The sequence below is a fragment of the Thamnophis elegans genome, chromosome 8, assembly GCF_009769535.1.
Source record: "Thamnophis elegans isolate rThaEle1 chromosome 8, rThaEle1.pri, whole genome shotgun sequence".
In the NCBI taxonomy this organism is placed as follows: Eukaryota; Metazoa; Chordata; class Lepidosauria; order Squamata; family Colubridae; genus Thamnophis; species Thamnophis elegans.
This window is the reverse complement of record NC_045548.1, coordinates 8,057,510-8,075,044: the sequence shown is the minus strand read 5'-3', so window position 1 is coordinate 8,075,044 and position 17,535 is coordinate 8,057,510. Positions and strand designations below refer to the sequence as shown.

At 41.0% G+C, this 17,535-nt stretch overlaps 1 protein-coding gene across 1 annotated transcript; it reads right to left on the bottom strand.

Annotated features, from left to right (window-relative positions):
* Positions 1-4,527: 4,527 nt before the first annotated feature.
* On the bottom strand, positions 4,528-15,555 carry SMIM13 (small integral membrane protein 13). The gene is made up of 2 exons (XM_032223247.1): positions 14,762-15,555; positions 4,528-6,288 (listed from the first exon to the last, which is right to left on the bottom strand). The coding sequence occupies exons 1-2, from the start codon at positions 14,835-14,837 to the stop codon at positions 6,089-6,091; spliced, it is 276 nt and encodes a 91-aa protein (XP_032079138.1). The 5' UTR covers positions 14,838-15,555; the 3' UTR covers positions 4,528-6,088.
* Positions 15,556-17,535: the final 1,980 nt, after the last annotated feature.

The following is a 17,535-nucleotide window of genomic DNA, read 5'->3' as shown; positions in this document are numbered from 1 at the left end:
GGCCCATATTTGTTGTTATGTCTACCTCTTGGGTGTCTATTCTCAATCCCAGGGTCATCCATAGCATGTCTATTCTTGACCACGATTGGTGTCTGTTTGAATAATATGTATATTGATTAGTCTTTAAATTTAATTCTCTCCATCTTGTAGATCTAATTCTTGTACCATTTGAAAGATTGTGTTTGGAAGTATTCTGCTTTTCCTTGTTTCTTTTACTACTTCTATAGTCTTTTTAAATGTCTACCACTGCATTAAAGTCCCCTATTAAACATACAATTTCATAGTCTGTCTCTATTTTTTTTTTAATGTAATCTCCTATAAAATTCTCCCTATTTATTATTTGGGGTGTATATTCCAATAAAAAAGCATTTGTTTCGGATTTGTTGGTATCTCCAACATTAAAATTCTTCCTTCGTTATCTGCATATATTTGTTGGGGTTTTAATCATTCCTTAATGTACAGAGCTAGTGCTCCGTTCTTTTCATGTGCTAAAGACACATATTGTTCCTTGATGTGGACAAACTATATCCAAATTCAATCTTTCTAATTTTGAGTTGAGTTGAGCTTATTATATTTCTATGCCGCCCTATTCCCCGGAGGGGACTCAGGGCGGCTCACAACCAAGTCGGGGGGGGGGGGTGTACAAATAAGAAGAAGAAAAAAAAGAACACAAAGAAAACAATACCACAATTTAAAACACTCAACAACCATACCATTCGAGGGGGGACAAAAACTCATTAGCCCCAGGCCTGTCGGAAGAGCCAGGTTTTAAGAGCTTTGCGGACAGCCAGGCTTTAAGGGCGTTATCAGTGTTTATTTTCTTTTTGTGGGTGCGTTCAATCCATTAATATTGATCGATAACATCCTGACTACCTCATTCATCTTTCTACTTATGAGAGTCTCGCTCTTCTGGTTATCCTTGCCTCTCTCTGGCATTTTTTGTTCTTGTGCTTTCTTATTCCACTTGGACATTTTCCACCCACATTCATTCTCCTCGCTCTAACACTTTTTCTTCTGGTTAGTTAAAAATGGTTGCTTAACCTTTTTAAATTAAATTAAAAACAAACTTCATGTCCTATTACCTATTCGGGTCTGATCCTTGCTTTTATGTTACACTGTACCAAATAATAAATTCAATTATTAGAGAGACCCCACTCAACTCCAAATTGCAAACAATTCATAACCTTTATTTGGTTAGCACCTCAGCCTTAAAGATTAATATTTTTCCTCATTTGCTGGTGATTTTGTGCTACATTTGAAATATTTTGACAGTGGGCACAGTTATAATAGGCATGGAGAAAGAAGGGCATTTACAACAAGTTGGGCTTATTAACATTTTATTTGTCATGTTTTAATGGAGTCAGCTTAAATAAAAAGAATAATTAGCATGGTGAATATAGAAAGCAGAGGAGCAATTAGTACTTTTTTTCCATATACCAAGAAGCACAGAAAAAGCTAGCCTTGCGTGTAACGCGGCATTTGTCCAAGAAAGGAACCCACATTAGAAGAAACTGTTTTCTTTTTGAGCATCGAGCCTAAGAGCCACTTCACAAATGGTCGAACTCAAATCATGAAACAACGCGAACCTGTGTGTTTCATACACAAAATGGTGCCGTTGCCATTTATCGCAATCGGATTCAATGCTATTTTTCCCAGGGAGAAAGAGATTTGATTTGATTTGATTTAATAAATTTATAGGCCGCCCAATCCCGAAGGACTCCGGGCGGCTTGCAGAAAATAAATTTTAAAAAGGGAAGAGTTAAAAACAAACGGAGGAAAACAGATTGAAAGAAAATACATCATGCACCCAAGTCTAATCTAGCTGTGGATCCAGGAGGACTCCCAAATTGCGAGCCCTCTCTGAGGGGCGTATAATTTCACCCCCCCCCCCAGGCTGAGAGATGGAATAGCTGGACCATCCTTGGGAGGGGAGCATCAATAGCCACTCGGTCTTGCCAGGATTGAACGCAAGCTTGTTCGTTCCCATCCCAATCTGACTAAGACTTGCGTTCAATCAATCATAAAATCACATGAGAGATTGAATGTTGTCTAACATTCCCACATATAAGTTTACTACTGGAACACAGAAATGGCAAAAACTCAAATCATAAAACAATGTGACCCTGTGTGTTTCAAACACAAAATGGTGCCATTGCCATTTATCGCAATCGGATTCAATGCTATTTCCCAGGGAGAAAGAGATGCCAAATAAATTGAATAATGGCCACTGCCTAGCGCATACCGATTTGCCACTAAACCTCATTGAAATCTGAATAGGATTGCGTAGGACATGCATTGAATCCATCATAAAATTACATGAGAGATAAAATTGTTCTCTTAACATTCACACATATAAATTTACTCTTGGAACGTCCATTTTTTTAACAAGATCCTCCCAATTACATTGCTAAACTTCTTAGTTTGCGTTTACGTTTTGCATTCCATGATTATCTGAAAGAATACATTGAAATGGACCAAACTACAGCTTTAGTTCACAATTAACACATTGAATAATTTTAGCTTGGGAGCAAATGACTGGCCCAGTTCTACTTAATTGGGTAAAATTGACACAGGTGCACGAGCAAGTAAGTAGACTACATTTTTAATTCTTCTTTTGCCAAATTTTGAAACTGTCCGCCCTCCCTCATCCCCCAAATTCTTGCATGGGAATGACATGTAAAATGCATGTCAACAACAAATGCTTGTTTTTCCTCTTACCCCTCATCTGTGTTGTATCTCCTGCCCAAGATGGTAGAATGACTGCACCATGTGAAGCCCCACGATACAAATAAATAGAGGGAAGAGTTTATTGATTACCTGGCTGCAGCCACCAATATCCTGCAGATATCTTCGATGTCACACATTCATCAATTTAGCATCAAGAAAACCAAAGGCCTTCATCCATGTCCCCACAACCTTCTCCTTTTATGAGCTCATCAAAGTTCACTAATAAGGACATATCTATGAATCAATCTGTGACTTTTCAATTTTTTTTAATGTTTAATAAATTTAATGTTTGTTTAATGTTTAATACATTGATATGCCGCCCAATCCTGAAGGACTCAGGGCGGCTTACATAAAAACAATTTAAAAGGATACTAAAAAATTTAAAAATAGAAAGACAAAGCGCGTTAAAAAGACACAACATGCACTCAATCTTAGTGGGGCTGGACCTCATTCAAGAGGTCAACAGCCCCAGGCCTGCCGGAATAGCCAGGTCTTAATAGACTTTCGGAAGGCCGAGAGAGTGTGGAGGGTCCGGATCTCTGGGGGTAGATCGTTCCATAGGGCCGGGGCAGCTACAGAGAAGGCCCTCCCCCGAGGAGCCGCCAGACAACATTGTCTAGTCGACGGCACCTGGAGAAGGCCCATCCTGTGAGATCTTATCGGACGCTGGGAGCAGAGGTGGGTTCCTACCAGTTCGCACCTATTCGGTAGAACCGGTTCGTCAAATCTACCGAACCGGTTAGAAGAGGTTCCACCAGTGGATCCGGAAAGCAGGCCACACCTACAGAAGAGGTTCCAAAGAATTTTGAAACCCACCACTGGCAAGGATCTTGTAACTTGACAGCTTTAAGACTTGCATGCTTCAATGCCGAGAGTTTCTGAATAGCTACTTGGACCGACCTAAGTACAAATTCATAATTTCATATCGGGTCACATGGGCGGCAAGCCACTCCCATCCGGTCACATGGGTGGCAAGCCACTCCCACAAAGGAGGCCACACCCACAGAGTAGGTTCCAACAATTTTTGAAACCCACCTCTGGCTGGGAGGTATGTGGCAGAAGACGGTCTCGTAGATATCCAGGTCCCAAGCCATGTAAGGTCCTACATCACCAAACTGACAGAAGAATTATGTAGACAGAAAGCTGACAAGATTTTTTGTTGTATAATTCGGAAAAGACTTGAAACTCTCCATCAAGCATATATATATACATAATGTGCAAACGTAGTTCAAATGGTGCTACATTCTGGGAAGCAGTATTATTTGTACCAAAGTTGTACCCAGCAGCATCACTCGTGGGACGATGCTAGCTGTATCTCAGGGTGTCAGGAAGAAGTGGGTTCCTGGTTTCCCTTTGGGGGGAAAAGCGCGCGCGCACACACACACACACACACACACACACACAAAAGCTTCCCTAACTTATTCTACTTTACTTTGCTGAATCAAAGAAAACCTTCACACTTAAAAAGTAACCCTAATGGGACTGAGATAGGATGGTCCAACCCCTGCCTAGTTATAACTACCTGTCCCATCGGATTAGAATCTCAAAAGTCACATTTGCAAACTTTATTCCAGGAGGGAATAAAAGATTGGTTATTTGTTTTGATGAACAGAAATGGTACCTATAACCGTTTTTGAGGTGCATGAGGAAGAAAAAACAACCCACAGCCCTTACATTATTACGCATCGGCATGTCAGCATGTAAATTCTGCAAGGCAAATATTGTGTCTGTGGTAAATGAGAAAACCTGAGTCCGACTACTCTGAATACAATTGGCATTATTTCAAGTACTTGCTTCTACCATGCACAGCATGAAGTGGTTTAAAAAAAAAACACCAGATGTTTATTGGTAAGATCTTGTATTCAAGGACTGAGCATTGCATGTTGATTTTTTTTTAAGGGCGAAAGCCCATTGAACCAATGCTACAAGCAATCCTGAACCCCGTTTGATATACGCTGCGAAGAACAGCTGCAGCCACAAAAAGATGAACAATAAGGCAACCACTGCCCACAGCTGGATGGTAGGATGTCCTGGGGGAGGAAGAGAAAAAGCTACAGATCCACTTGTGAACTTGTCAATACTGAACAGATCGTTAAAAGCCATTTTACCTACTCGAATGCTACTAGAAAATAAATAAAATCAACAAAAGTTCTTCATCCATATGTAAGCCTCCAAAGGTCAAAAAAAAGCTTTTCAAAGAGAATGGAGCCATCCACTGTAGGAATCAGGAGGGTTTGTTTTTAGCAACTGTGAACTGTTAAAAGAGACTTTTCTGCACAGCAAAATGAAATATTTGGAGCACAGCATCGACAACAACTCAACAACAGTGCACCGGGGAGTCCCAAGAAAAGAAGCTAGGTGTCACAATCATGATCATTCTTCTTTAGCACCAATTCAAAAAGTTCAAAAGTCAATATATTCTAGTTCAGTTTTAGCTACTTCAATGCTACTATCTGGCCTGCTTTGTACATAATTCAAGCAGAACTTGTGAGAGTTCGTCAGATGTAGCTGTTAAAAGGGAAAGTTGGGGAAACAACACTAATTACGAAGGTTCTTGGTCAAACCGTTGAGCACAACAGTGAGACTGTAATAAAATATAATCCATGGAACTACATTGGAGTTTCAGTTGATTTTTTTGGTGCAAAAAAAAAAAGGCAAACGAGGGGGAAAAAAAGGTCCATTTTAAAGCCAACTGATTAGTTTCTTTTTTAAAAAAAACGATATCAGACAAGGATTTGTAACAGATGCTCCACTTTTTTATATTAAGGAAAAACAGAAGGGATTTCCCTAAACGTTTACAGTTATGCACTAATCTGGCAAAATGTTTTCATTTTAAAAGAAGCTTGAAAACAGACATACGATCCGATGCCAAATTTCATTTCCTGATTATGTTTAAGTTGATTGAGAGGGGTCTCTCTTACGGACCCCATCCTGACCCCATTTAGAAATATTCAAGAGTCCATACATAAAAGAAACCTATTTCTATACAAAACGGGACACACGAAGAGCGAAGGTGAATTGCTATTAGTGACAGTCTTGTAAAGATGCCGTTAGCCAACAGTTGATCATGTTCACTTTTGTGCAAAAGCTGGGCATAATCGGTGAGGGAACAGAAATTTACTTTTACTGTACTTCTCTTCCCCATAAAACCCTGCCAGGAAAGCGTTAAGATGCTTCTTGCTTTTCATTGTCTTCCCCTACTGCCGTTTTGCTATTTATTTATTTATTTATTTATTTATTTTTAATGTTCTCTGAACTTCTTTGGAAATAGTCTGTTTCTCTTGCTTAGGACATTGGTAGAAACGAACCTTTTAACTGACACAGGCCGTTGGTTGTTTGGAAATTACGCAGGCATTTTGTCTTAGCTTGCTTCTTCGGCCGTTCCCTTCCGCTGACGGGCAGGTTTCTGCCTGCTTCTCTGTGGAGTGAGCAGCAGTGCGTCCTGTTCGGCTTCTGCATTCTCTGCCTTTTCGCTTTCTCCTTGTTGCGATCCCGTGTCTCCGATCAGCTCTCGTAGGAACTTAAACTTGGACAAGAAGAGTTGCCAGACCACGCACCAACCTGCCAGGAAAAACAAGGGGACATTTAAGTGTTGCGCCCCGCAGCCATTCAAAACACGCAGCGCAATATGAACAAGGGGCTGGATGCCATCACATGCCACATCTGTATACAAATAAGATTGTCCAAACAAGTTCAAAAATGTCAATCCTTGGTAAAGTTACAAAAAACCATTAAGTTGTAAATGCAAAACTAAAAAAATCGGTTCATCGACAAATGCACGCTGGACAAAAGCACGCCGGCGAAACTGCGGGGAAAAAACCGCGAGTTCGAAATCACGCTGACGAATGAGCGCAGAAGCGCGCCGACAACAGCGCGCCGACAGAAGCGCGCTCTAAACCTAACCCTAAAGGTAACCCTAACCCTAACCCTTGATCTCGTCTACTCCTTCTCTACATCATATAAAGCATTTTAAGAGTGACCGCCTTCATATTAACCATCTCGGTCGTAACGTGGCTTCCATATGAAGCCAGCCATTTGTGGTTTCTAAATAAAGATCTGTAGCTTAGTGAAGTGCGCGAGCCCAGCCCACGTAAATATCTCTGTTTGGAGATTAACTCTGCTTCTTCCTGCAATCTCTTTTCTTTCTCCACCCCACAAAAGGAGGGTAATTGTTACTCATACAAAGTTCTGTTCCTAATCACTCTGCATGTTGCAATTGTTTCCAACTGTTGCAACATAGGTATGGGAATCATGATTGTTTAGGATTTGATTTTCAGGCTATTCAAAGAAAACTTGTGCCAATTTATACATTCAGCAGAACAAACGATAAGACTAGTTTCCTGGTCTGCATCATTTCAAGCTGCACGCAGTGGTGTATTTCCAATCTAAAATCTCCATTACAGTCTATTTCGGGCATATTTTAAATTTGGTATATCAATGAAAAGCTGCTTCTTCCATTAATTTCATTTTTGATGTTTGCACTAAGATTATTCCTACACACCAGAGGTGGGTTCCTACCAGTTTGCACCTATTCGGTAGAACCGGTTCGTCAAATCTACCCAACCGGTTAGAAGAGGTTCCACCAGTGGACCCGGAAAGCAAGCCACACCTACAGAAGAGGTTCCAAACTTTTTTGAAACCCACCACTGCTAAAGGTTAGGGGTGCAAGGATCTTGTAACTTGATAGCTTTAAGACTTGCATGCTTCAATGCCAGAGTTCCTGAGCCAATGTGACTGGAGGAGGAATTATGGGAGTTGAAGTCCACAAGTCTTAAAGCTGTCAGGTTTGAAGACCCCTAGTTTTTTTTTCTAAAGGGTTAGGGGTGCAAGGGTCTTGTAACTTGACAGCTTTAAGACTTGCATGCTTCAATGCCAGAGTTTCTGAATAGCTACTTGGACCGACCTAAGTACTAATTCATAATTTCATATCCGGTCACATGGGCGGCAAGCCACTCCCATCCAGTCACATGGGCAGCAAGCCACTCCCACAAAGGAGGCCACACCCACAGAGTAGGTTCGAACAATTTTTGAAACCCACCACTGCTACACACACTCCAACTAATCTGTCTACCATAAGAATCAAGTAGGCTTAAGAAACATGCCATTACCAAATTGTGCTTAATATATATACTCCAGTTCTTCTCCTCAAATCTAGACAGGCATGAGAATAATTACCTAAGATAATATCACAAGGAGGAATAATAAGGAAACCTTTTACTTAGCAACCTATGGAGGCATTACTACACAACCGTGATGACACTCTATCATTAATTACAAATGAGCTTTGTTCTGATCTACCAGAACCACAATTAATCTTTGGCTTTTATTTATTTATTTATTTATTTTTATTGTAAGAATTAAAAAGTGGCCGTTCCTTTTAACACAAGAAAGGAACAATTTCTTGGGGTAATTTTTTTTTTTAACCTTCTGGCCATACAATCAAAAAATAATAATAATGTAGTTGTTCTAGCTCACTATTTAATGCAGTTGCCAAGTTGTTTTGCAATCCTCAATTTTCCAATGAGGCAACTCTGAAGTAACCAAAGGTCACATCTAAATATTAAGGTAAACGAGCTGTATCTGTTTCACAACTGAATTCAGAATATTAAGGTCTGGATATTAAGGTCATGGGTATATTTGTGAAGCTTCAATACATCAGAACAGATTTTGCAATGTTGAGATTAGTCAACCAGGTAGGAATGAATTAACAAAGAGAGGATTCCACCAGTATTTATTTTTTTATCAAGCTCATATTTTCTATCTTCCATAACTCTACATTCTAACTATCCCATTTTATTCTTTTACTAGCATTCTTCTTTCAAGGAATCAAATCTCTCGGAAAAGGCAATCAAGGATAACTCTTAATAGCAAAAATGAAACAAAACTATCCCAATGGGACCCAATTTAAGTACAGTAATTACAGAGAATTCCCACTGGTAGTTTATTTTTCCAACTCATCCCCATTATATTAGAATTATATTATATCCACTTTAGAAATCTGGAGTGATCCTCCAGCTAGGTTCACAAATGTACAAGGGAGGAGGAGGAACGTGTAGCTCCGATCTATACAAGTAGGATAGACTGTCGGGCTGCCATTTGAAATGGATTTCACTCTTGAAAAATCATCTTCCTGATATAGTGGAGGGCTCAGTAAGCCCGAGAGAGACATCTGGAAGGAACAAGAGGTTCTAAGGGGTTATTCTTGCTGATAAGGTCGAAGGGGAAGGAGTAAAGCTTAACCAGGAATTCACAATAGAGGTTCTGGAGATGTTTGGAAAACCAACCAAACCTTCTTCATCTAGGTCAAACTTGGAAAAAGGAATAGAATATAAATAATGCACACAGACACACACACACACACACACAATTGGCATTGCTAAGCATGCACTTGCCTATAATGCAATAAAAGATTGGCTGGTATATATCACTATCCATGGGCATCCAGGGAATGTTAATGTTAACAGGCACACTCTCCTGCAGGAGACACAACAGATTTTGATATGTTTTATGACAAACTGCAAGAAGCACTAAATGCAGAATCTGGAGAAATGAAGGAATCTGGAACGATAGTGAGATGTTATGTTATGTTATGTTTATTAGTCTTGTATGCCCCCCACTCCCGGAGGACTCCGGGCGGCGTACAATAAAAAGGGGAAAGGGAATAAATAAGACAAACAGCAATTTAAAATACAACAACATTCATAATTACCGTGGGGCTGGATACTTCAACAGCCCCCGGCCTGCCGGAGCAACCAGGACTTAGTGGCTTCACGGAAGGCCTGGAGGGTCGTAAGAGTCCGGATCTCCATGGGGAGCTCGTTCCAGAGGGCCGGAGCTGCAACAGAGAAGGCTCCCCCCCGGGGGGTCGCCAGCTGACATTGGCTGGCAGATGGGATCCGGAGAAAGCCTAGTCTGTGCGATCAAATCGGTCTGTGGGAGGTAATTGGCAGGAGGCGGTCTCTCAGGGACCCAGGTCCGATGCCATGAAGGGCTTTATAAGTAACGACTAGCACCTTGAGGCGCGTCCGGAGACCAATGGGTAGCCAGTGCAGCTCGCGGAGGATAGGTGTAACGTGGGTGTACCTATAAGATACGCTTCAGATAAAACCCAATATCAGGAGACAGGTTAGAGTTATTGCCAGGCCAAAAAACAAAACCCCCCACAGATTCTAAACCTGGCCATCATGTTCTATTGCTAACATTAAAACTAAATCAACTGCATAAGAGGAAATAGACTGGAAAACAATATCCAGTCAGCTCTGATACATCTAGGTAAAATCTTTGGAAGATATAATGAATGGCTGATATCAAATGCGTGAGCTAAATATAGAAAATTAAAGGGAATAGGTGTGCATGCAAGAAAGCTGTGACTTGGGAAACACATTGTCAGATTATAAGAACTGTGGTGGCAACGGTAATTAGAATTCAGTATTGTAAGTAAGTTAACTCATTGATCACGTCAGGAGTTTGAATCTGACAGTTTGACTCAGCCTTCCGTCCTTCTGAGGCGGGTAAAATGAGGACCCATCTTATTGAGGACAATAACGCTGACTTTGTAAATCGCTTAGAGAGGGCCGTAAAGCACTGTGAAGCGGTATATAAGTGCTATTGGTAATGCTAAAAATCAAGGTAAGGAACAGATTTCATATACTTGCGTGAAAGTCAGCCTCATGAGCTACATGAAGAAATGAGATATTTGTGAAAGCCAAACCCAACCTATCTCTCCAAACTTTCAAAGAAGAAAAAAGTCAAGTGGCAGGAAGAACGTAGGATAGCTGAACATTGACTTTTAATATCAAACAAGAAAAGGCAAAGAACACTTTCTCAGTCAAGAGTGTGAACAAGTGGAATAATATAATAAGAAAAAGAACAGAGATTTCTTTTAAGAAAGGAAAAGAAAATCCATAACTAAAGTACAAACTTCCAATAATGACCACTGAAGAAATCTGATATCAGCAAATAAGATTAAAGGAAAATGGGACTGTGCCGAAATCCTTTATAAACAAATTTATAGAATCGGAAAAACATTTGTAGGGGAAAAAAATACATTCAGGAACTAAATTAAAAAGTAGGTGTGACAGGCATTGAAACAGCTGCTAAATAGGAAAGCACTAGCCATAAAAACAAAAACATTCAACTATGTAAAGCTGTGGAGAAAGGGCAGATAAAGTGAAAACAATTCTATGTCAACAAATAGAGAACAAGATTTGGGGAAAGATTGGTAATAAAGAAGCGAGATGCAAATAAATACATTGCACATTTCTAGAGGAACTGCAGTCATTTTTTTTTATGCAAGCAAGGTTTTGCTTATTGTATTTCTGGAGATTTAGGGACTTACGTGGAGATGAATAAAATACCACGTGCTAAAAGAAGTAATCCATTAGTCTTGGGTCGCATAAAAACAGACTGCTCCTTTGAGCAAATCATTTGCAAACATTGGGCATAAGATATAAATGGATGTTTGTTTTGGGGTGCCTTTGAGTCAGCATTGACTCCATGTGTCTGCCTGGTCAAGTCCTTGGAAGTTTTCTTACTATGGTTTTTTTGGAAATGGATTGCTATGGCCTGCTTCCTTAAGGCCAAGTGGGAGAGGCTGACCCAAGGTCACACATCTGGCTTTGCGAGATGGCCTTCTTCTGGTTTCTAGCCTGATGCCTTAATCACTACACCAGACTGGCTCAGACCAGATGAAGATCTAGAAAAAAACAACATTATTCTTGCAAAATCGAGGGAAGAGAAAAGCAACGGGATAAAGTGGATAGGTGGGATTTTTTTTAAAAAAATGACCAGAATGTTCATAGAAAAGATATGGCTTACTGCTGTCACAACTCAAAGAAAGTAAAAGTTTCTCTTATCTATTCAGCCTCTAGGAATCAAAGTTGCTAAAACTTTTGCTATACAACTGCTGTTAGCAACAATCAGTCAGTCAGAACACGTGATAATCAGACTTAACATCTGCACGTCTGGAGAAGGACGCTTTCCTTCTAAGTTTTCTTGTCACTCTCGCACCTGGCACATGAGATCATATCATAGGCTAGGAGAAAGTAACGCCAACCCCCAGTTCAATACATTTAAAAATCCAGCAGAAAGGAATCGGAAACAGCAAGCTGCACTTTAAAACAAACCAAACTTTTGCTAAATAAAGTTTATCAGATAATTGTCGCCTGGAACTTTGCAGCAGGAGCTGGGTAGTCATTTGAAAAACCAGGCAATTAACCTTGGGGAGGAGGAGGAGGATCCTTAAGGGGGCTGAGAACAGCATCTAAGGAGATAAAAAAAACTGGCCAATCAGGATCCTGGATGATCTGATTAGCAGCCCTCCAGATGTTTCCAGCACTAAATGTTTAGCTGAGTCATAGGGAAATCAGTGAATTTGGATGAAGCATGCCCAGACATGTCTTTTATTCAGAGAAATGATCTTCTGGATGGGGAAAGTGTTCATCAGCATACATGCCATTTATTTGGTTTTATATACATTATCATTTAAAGCCTTAGCCAAAATATGTCATTATTTACCTTTTAACTCTTTTAGTATAACTCTAATGGCATCACTTTATCCACTGAACCACCTTTCCAATCTAGAACTAACCCTCCAGATGTGTGTGAGATCAGCAGGTTCCAGGATGAGCCTTAGCCAAAATATGTCATTATTTACGTTTTAACTCTTTTAGTATAACTCTAATGGCATCACTTTATCCACTGAACCACCTTTTCCAATCTAGAACTAACCCTCCAGATGTGTGTGAGATCAGCAGGTTCCAGGATGAGCCTTAGCCAAAATATGTCATTATTTACGTTTTAACTCTTTTAGTATAACTCTAATGGCATCACTTTATCCACTGAACCACCTTTTCCAATCTAGAACTAACCCTCCAGATGTGTGTGAGATCAGCAGGTTCCAGGGTGAGCAGTCTAATACTCCAAGACACGACTACCAAATTCCCAGTGGAACCAGTGGGGGGTTCCCATTAACTTCATCTTAATTTCCTCAGAAGGCTGTTAATAAATATGTTAAGGGAACCCTTCTTTCATCCCTGGAAAAGGACAGTTGATGAAAGAGGTGAAAGGGGATAAATATGGAGACATGGAAAAGAGGACAGAAATATACATTTTGGTAAAGGTTGTGTATAATAAAACCTTCCCTCAACTCCATACCATCAAAGAACGGATCATATCCGATTCCAAGGTCTGGCTAACTTCACATTAATGCAAAGACACATAAGGTCCCATGTTAGCTGTTCGTAACTCCTTCTCTCCTTTCCCTTTCTCCAAGAAATATCTCAACAGGACTCCCAAGTCACATCATCTAGACATGTGATTTAACAGCTGGCTTTATTGTCTCCTGTGTAAAACCCATAAACATTTTAGATTTCTGGTGAAGGTTTTTACATCAATGAAGCCGTGATGAGCTTTCGGGATGAATGGCTGTGGAGTAGTTTAATTTCCAGCGGTCGTGCCTGGCATCTTTTCAAAGGCAAAGTATAATAGAAATGGCAGCCCACGCGGCTTCATTCTGGATTTCCATCAATATATGTCCAAAACCATACAAAATTATCCTAAGTATTGTTGCCCAGGTGAAGGCAGGTTTTGCATTAACAATTGCCTGAGTGGAGCTTAGCAGCAGAAGAAAATTTCCTACAGCCTTGGGCAAAAAAAAAATATTGTTTTGATAGTTGCAAACTGTCTGTTAACAGCCTAATATAAAGTCTAGCTACAGTAGGTTATATGTGAAACACAGCCAGAGGGCAGCAGATTGAAGGCGGCTGTTAAATAACCACACAAAGGTAAAAAAAATAAAAAATAGCCTGGAACGTGAATTTATTCCACACTAGTTGGGGCCCTTGGCATTAAATTAACAATATTTCTTCACATTTAAAGACCACTGCCATAAATGCCAGGTAAAATTAACTTGTATGCTTCACTTCCTCCAGAATATTGGCCAGGTTTGAGTCTTCAGCAACTAGCTAATTTTGTGTCTTTTTGTGTCTTTCAATAAATACTTTAAATATGTGTCTTTACAGAAACTCCCCAATATCTTCCCCACCCACCCACCCAATTCATCTTCATAAAGCCGAATTGAAATCCCACCTCGCCACTGACCGAATCCTGTTTAATTAAGTGACAAGTATTAAAATGCATCCTTTTAGGGATTTGTTTTCGGAACATTTCCCCCCACTGGTAAAATGTTATTTTTATTTCATTTTTGCTATTGGGTTGATGGGTACATTTTGCAACTCTCCGCCCAGGTGGCAAAGCATCATTTTATGCGCTCTGGCGTCCTTCCATTGGCAAGGATCAAAACAATCCTCAGAAAGAGAAACGGGGCCAAGAAAATAAAAGAAATAAATGTGTGTGTGTATATGTGTATGTATGTATGTATGTATGTATGTATGTGTATGTATGTATGTATGTATGTATGTGTATGTATGTATGTATGTATGTATGTATGTATATATATATATATATATATATATATATATATATATATATATATATATATATGTTTTATTTGTGCTGATAAATAAATAAAGGGAGACTAGTATAGATCTATTTCAAGCTATTTAGCTCTCATCAGCTAGCTATTTATCAGCACAAATAAAACACAAATATAACAAAGGCAACAGTAAAAATATTGGGTTTCTGTCGTGATGGACTCTTGTGATGAGCCGATTGACAGATGATGGAAGCAGTTAGCTTCCTCCCATAATTGGGGCTTACCAGGGGTTGTGACAGTAAATATATATATATGTGTGTGTGTGTGTGTGTGTGTGTATATGTGTGTGTATATGTGTGTGTATATATATGTGTGTATGTGTATGTGTATATGTATGTATATTATATAATATAATATAATATAATATAATATAATATAATATAATATAATATAATAAATATAATATAATATAATATAATATAATATAATTAATATAATTAATATAATATAATATAATTAATATAATATAATTAATATAATATAATTAATATAATAAATATAATATAATGGGGGGAAACAGCATCTGGTCCCTTTACTCACCGCACAGCATGAAGAGCAAGACGAAAAACAAGGTAGCCACGATGACCAGGAGAGTCAGGCCAATGCTTTGCAACATCTTCCCCTTCTGTCCGTGGAGATCTTAGGACGGCTTCGGCCTCCCTGATCGTGTGAAGACGACGGAGGAGGAGGAGGAGGGAGGAGAAGGAGGCGATCGCGACATCCCCACCGGCTGCAAGGAAGTCCAGCAGGCAAGGGTGGAAAGGAGCAGGGGACAACCGGCCAACTTAGAAATCAAGAGACTGGGGTAGTAGGAAGGAGAGATGGGGGCAAACCCCAACCCTGGATGCGCATGATCCTCCTCCCCTCCCGATCCGCTCTTCCAAGAACTTTGCGCCAGCAATCAAGAGGCGGTGAGTTCCAAAGGAGGAGGAGGCGGCAGAAGCAGCGGCAGCAGCGGCGGCGGCGGCGGCGTCATGAGTTCTAAGGGGCTGGTATAGACCAGCGAAGAAAACCGGGATTTTGACAGACTGGTCTTTGGGAGAAAAGGCGCAAATCTGCGGCCGAAGAGGATGCGAGGGGGCGAAAGGTTCAGGATCCAAGCACGGGCTCTTCCTTGCCCCGAACATTAGACGGTTCCATTGTTCCCTGCGGCAGGCGGGCGAGGGGGGGGAGCCAAAAGCGAGACGCTCCCCACCTCCTCCCCTCTGGTGCAGAATGGTTCTTCCCTCTGCCCCGAGCTGCAAAACGAACGAGGAGAAGGGGGGTGTTGGTGGTGATGGGAAAGGGATGGGGGCGCGCGAGCGTGTCGTTTCCTGTCACCCGGATGTGATTCGCCGATCCGTGCGGGCCAATCTATGGAAGCTGTAGTTCAGTGTGTGGGAAGCGCTTGGGTACCCGTCAGTGGCACCCGTCAAGGACTTTCATTCCCATCATCCTCTGGGAACGAAGGCCCACCCCAAGAGGCAGCGCGTTCTGGTCGCGTCTCCTCGATGAGGGCTAAATGAACCTGAATCCGTTTGAGAGGCTCTGAAAGGCGTTTGGAGCTATTAAAAGATATATATATTAAAAGCCTTCGGTGGTTCTTTGTTTTCTTCGGCGCCCGTGTAAAATAAGCATCCCTGAGAACCGAGGGCGTGTGAAAAGTGAGGGCTGTCACCCGCTAATGCATAAAACGTTAAGGCGGGAGTCTGCAGTTATGTGAATTCCTAGATGCTTCACTTTCTTCACTAATATTTATTCCCTTGGTCAAATCGTATTTCTGTTGATTTATCATATTATTGGCTATCACTTTGGTTTTCTCCTTATTTACTTTTAGTCCAGCTACTTCTCCGTATTCCTCCAATACCTCCATAAGCCTCTGGCCCAATTGTAATGGTTCCTCCAGAATGAAAACTAAATCATCTGCCAAGGCTTGATGTTTATAAATTTCTCTTTTAGTTTCCAATCCTTTAATTTATATATATATATACTTTATTTACCGTCACAGACCAAAACACGAGTACTACAAAAGAGATATAAGAGAATTGATCATAGGATTTTTGTAGTTCGGCAGAAGGAGGACGCGGAAGCCAGGGATAGCCAGAAAGATGGTCTTTATTGTTACAGAAGTAAGATAACAGCGATTCAAGGTTTCACAAACGCGCCCAGTATTTATAGTAATTGTAACAATCACATTAACCAATCAGGGGCCGGGTACTGCACAGCAACTGCCGATGCAGTACCTCTATAGCAATAGCAATAGCAATAGCAGTAGACTTATATACCGCTTCATAGGCCTTTCAGGCCTCTCTAAGCGGTTTACAGAGAGTCAGCATATTGCCCCCAACAATCTGGGTCCTCATTTTACCCACCTCGGAAGGATGGAAGGCTGAGTCAACCCTGAGCCGGTGAGATTTGAACCGCTGACCTGCTGATCTAGCAGTAGCCTGCAGTGCTGCATTTAACCACTGCGCCACCTTGGCTCTTCGGCCAATCAGGGAAGATTAGCTGTTAGGGAAGGCTAGCAACAGCCTCTGCTGCGTCCTACCCAATCAGGGAGCAGCAGAGCTGTTGCCGGCCCTTTTGTATGTTTCAGAATACATAACAGGATCATAGCTTAACTAAGGGAAGTTACAACATTCTCCTCCAATGGAGACAGCTCTTAAGAAAAAATTGGAAACCTGAGAGGTGATGTATGAGGAGCCATCTCCAAGGCAATATACAAACAAATTACAGCCATTAGGTCTAGAAGAGACAATTTCAAGAAGAGACAGTAACTTAGATCTGTCTGCGTTATACATGGGGCAGAGCCTCTTAATCGGGAGGCTCTTAAAATGACCGTCCAAAAGTGCTGAGGGCAAGACATTAAAAATAAAAAATAATAAGCGGAGTGGGGGATAGAAGCAGAGCTGAGCCTCTTGCCGCTGCGGGCCTGGCTTGCGGAGTGCCCAAAGGGGAAGGGGCCTCTTGGAACACCCCCCCCCCTCTTCGCCTTTTGCCTCCGCGGCTCTCGCTCCAGCCTTGTCTGGGCTGTGGGCTCCTCATTCGAAGAAGTCAGCTTCTTTTTACCACTTTAAATATTCTTCAGGGATTCAGGGAACTATTCTGTTTCAACTAGTGAACCAACCAAATAATACATACACGTTGTAATGAAGACCGAGCATTCTCCTTCTGCCTCCTCTCCTCTCTCCTCTGAAGCGCGCCCTCTGAAATAACCCGCCCAACGTAAGCGTGTTCAACTGCCAACAAGGCATGATTTGCTGCTCCCAGATCAGGAGGTGTGAGAATCAGTGCCTCCTATGCATACAATTTTTTTTTTGCTCTTTAACCCTTTC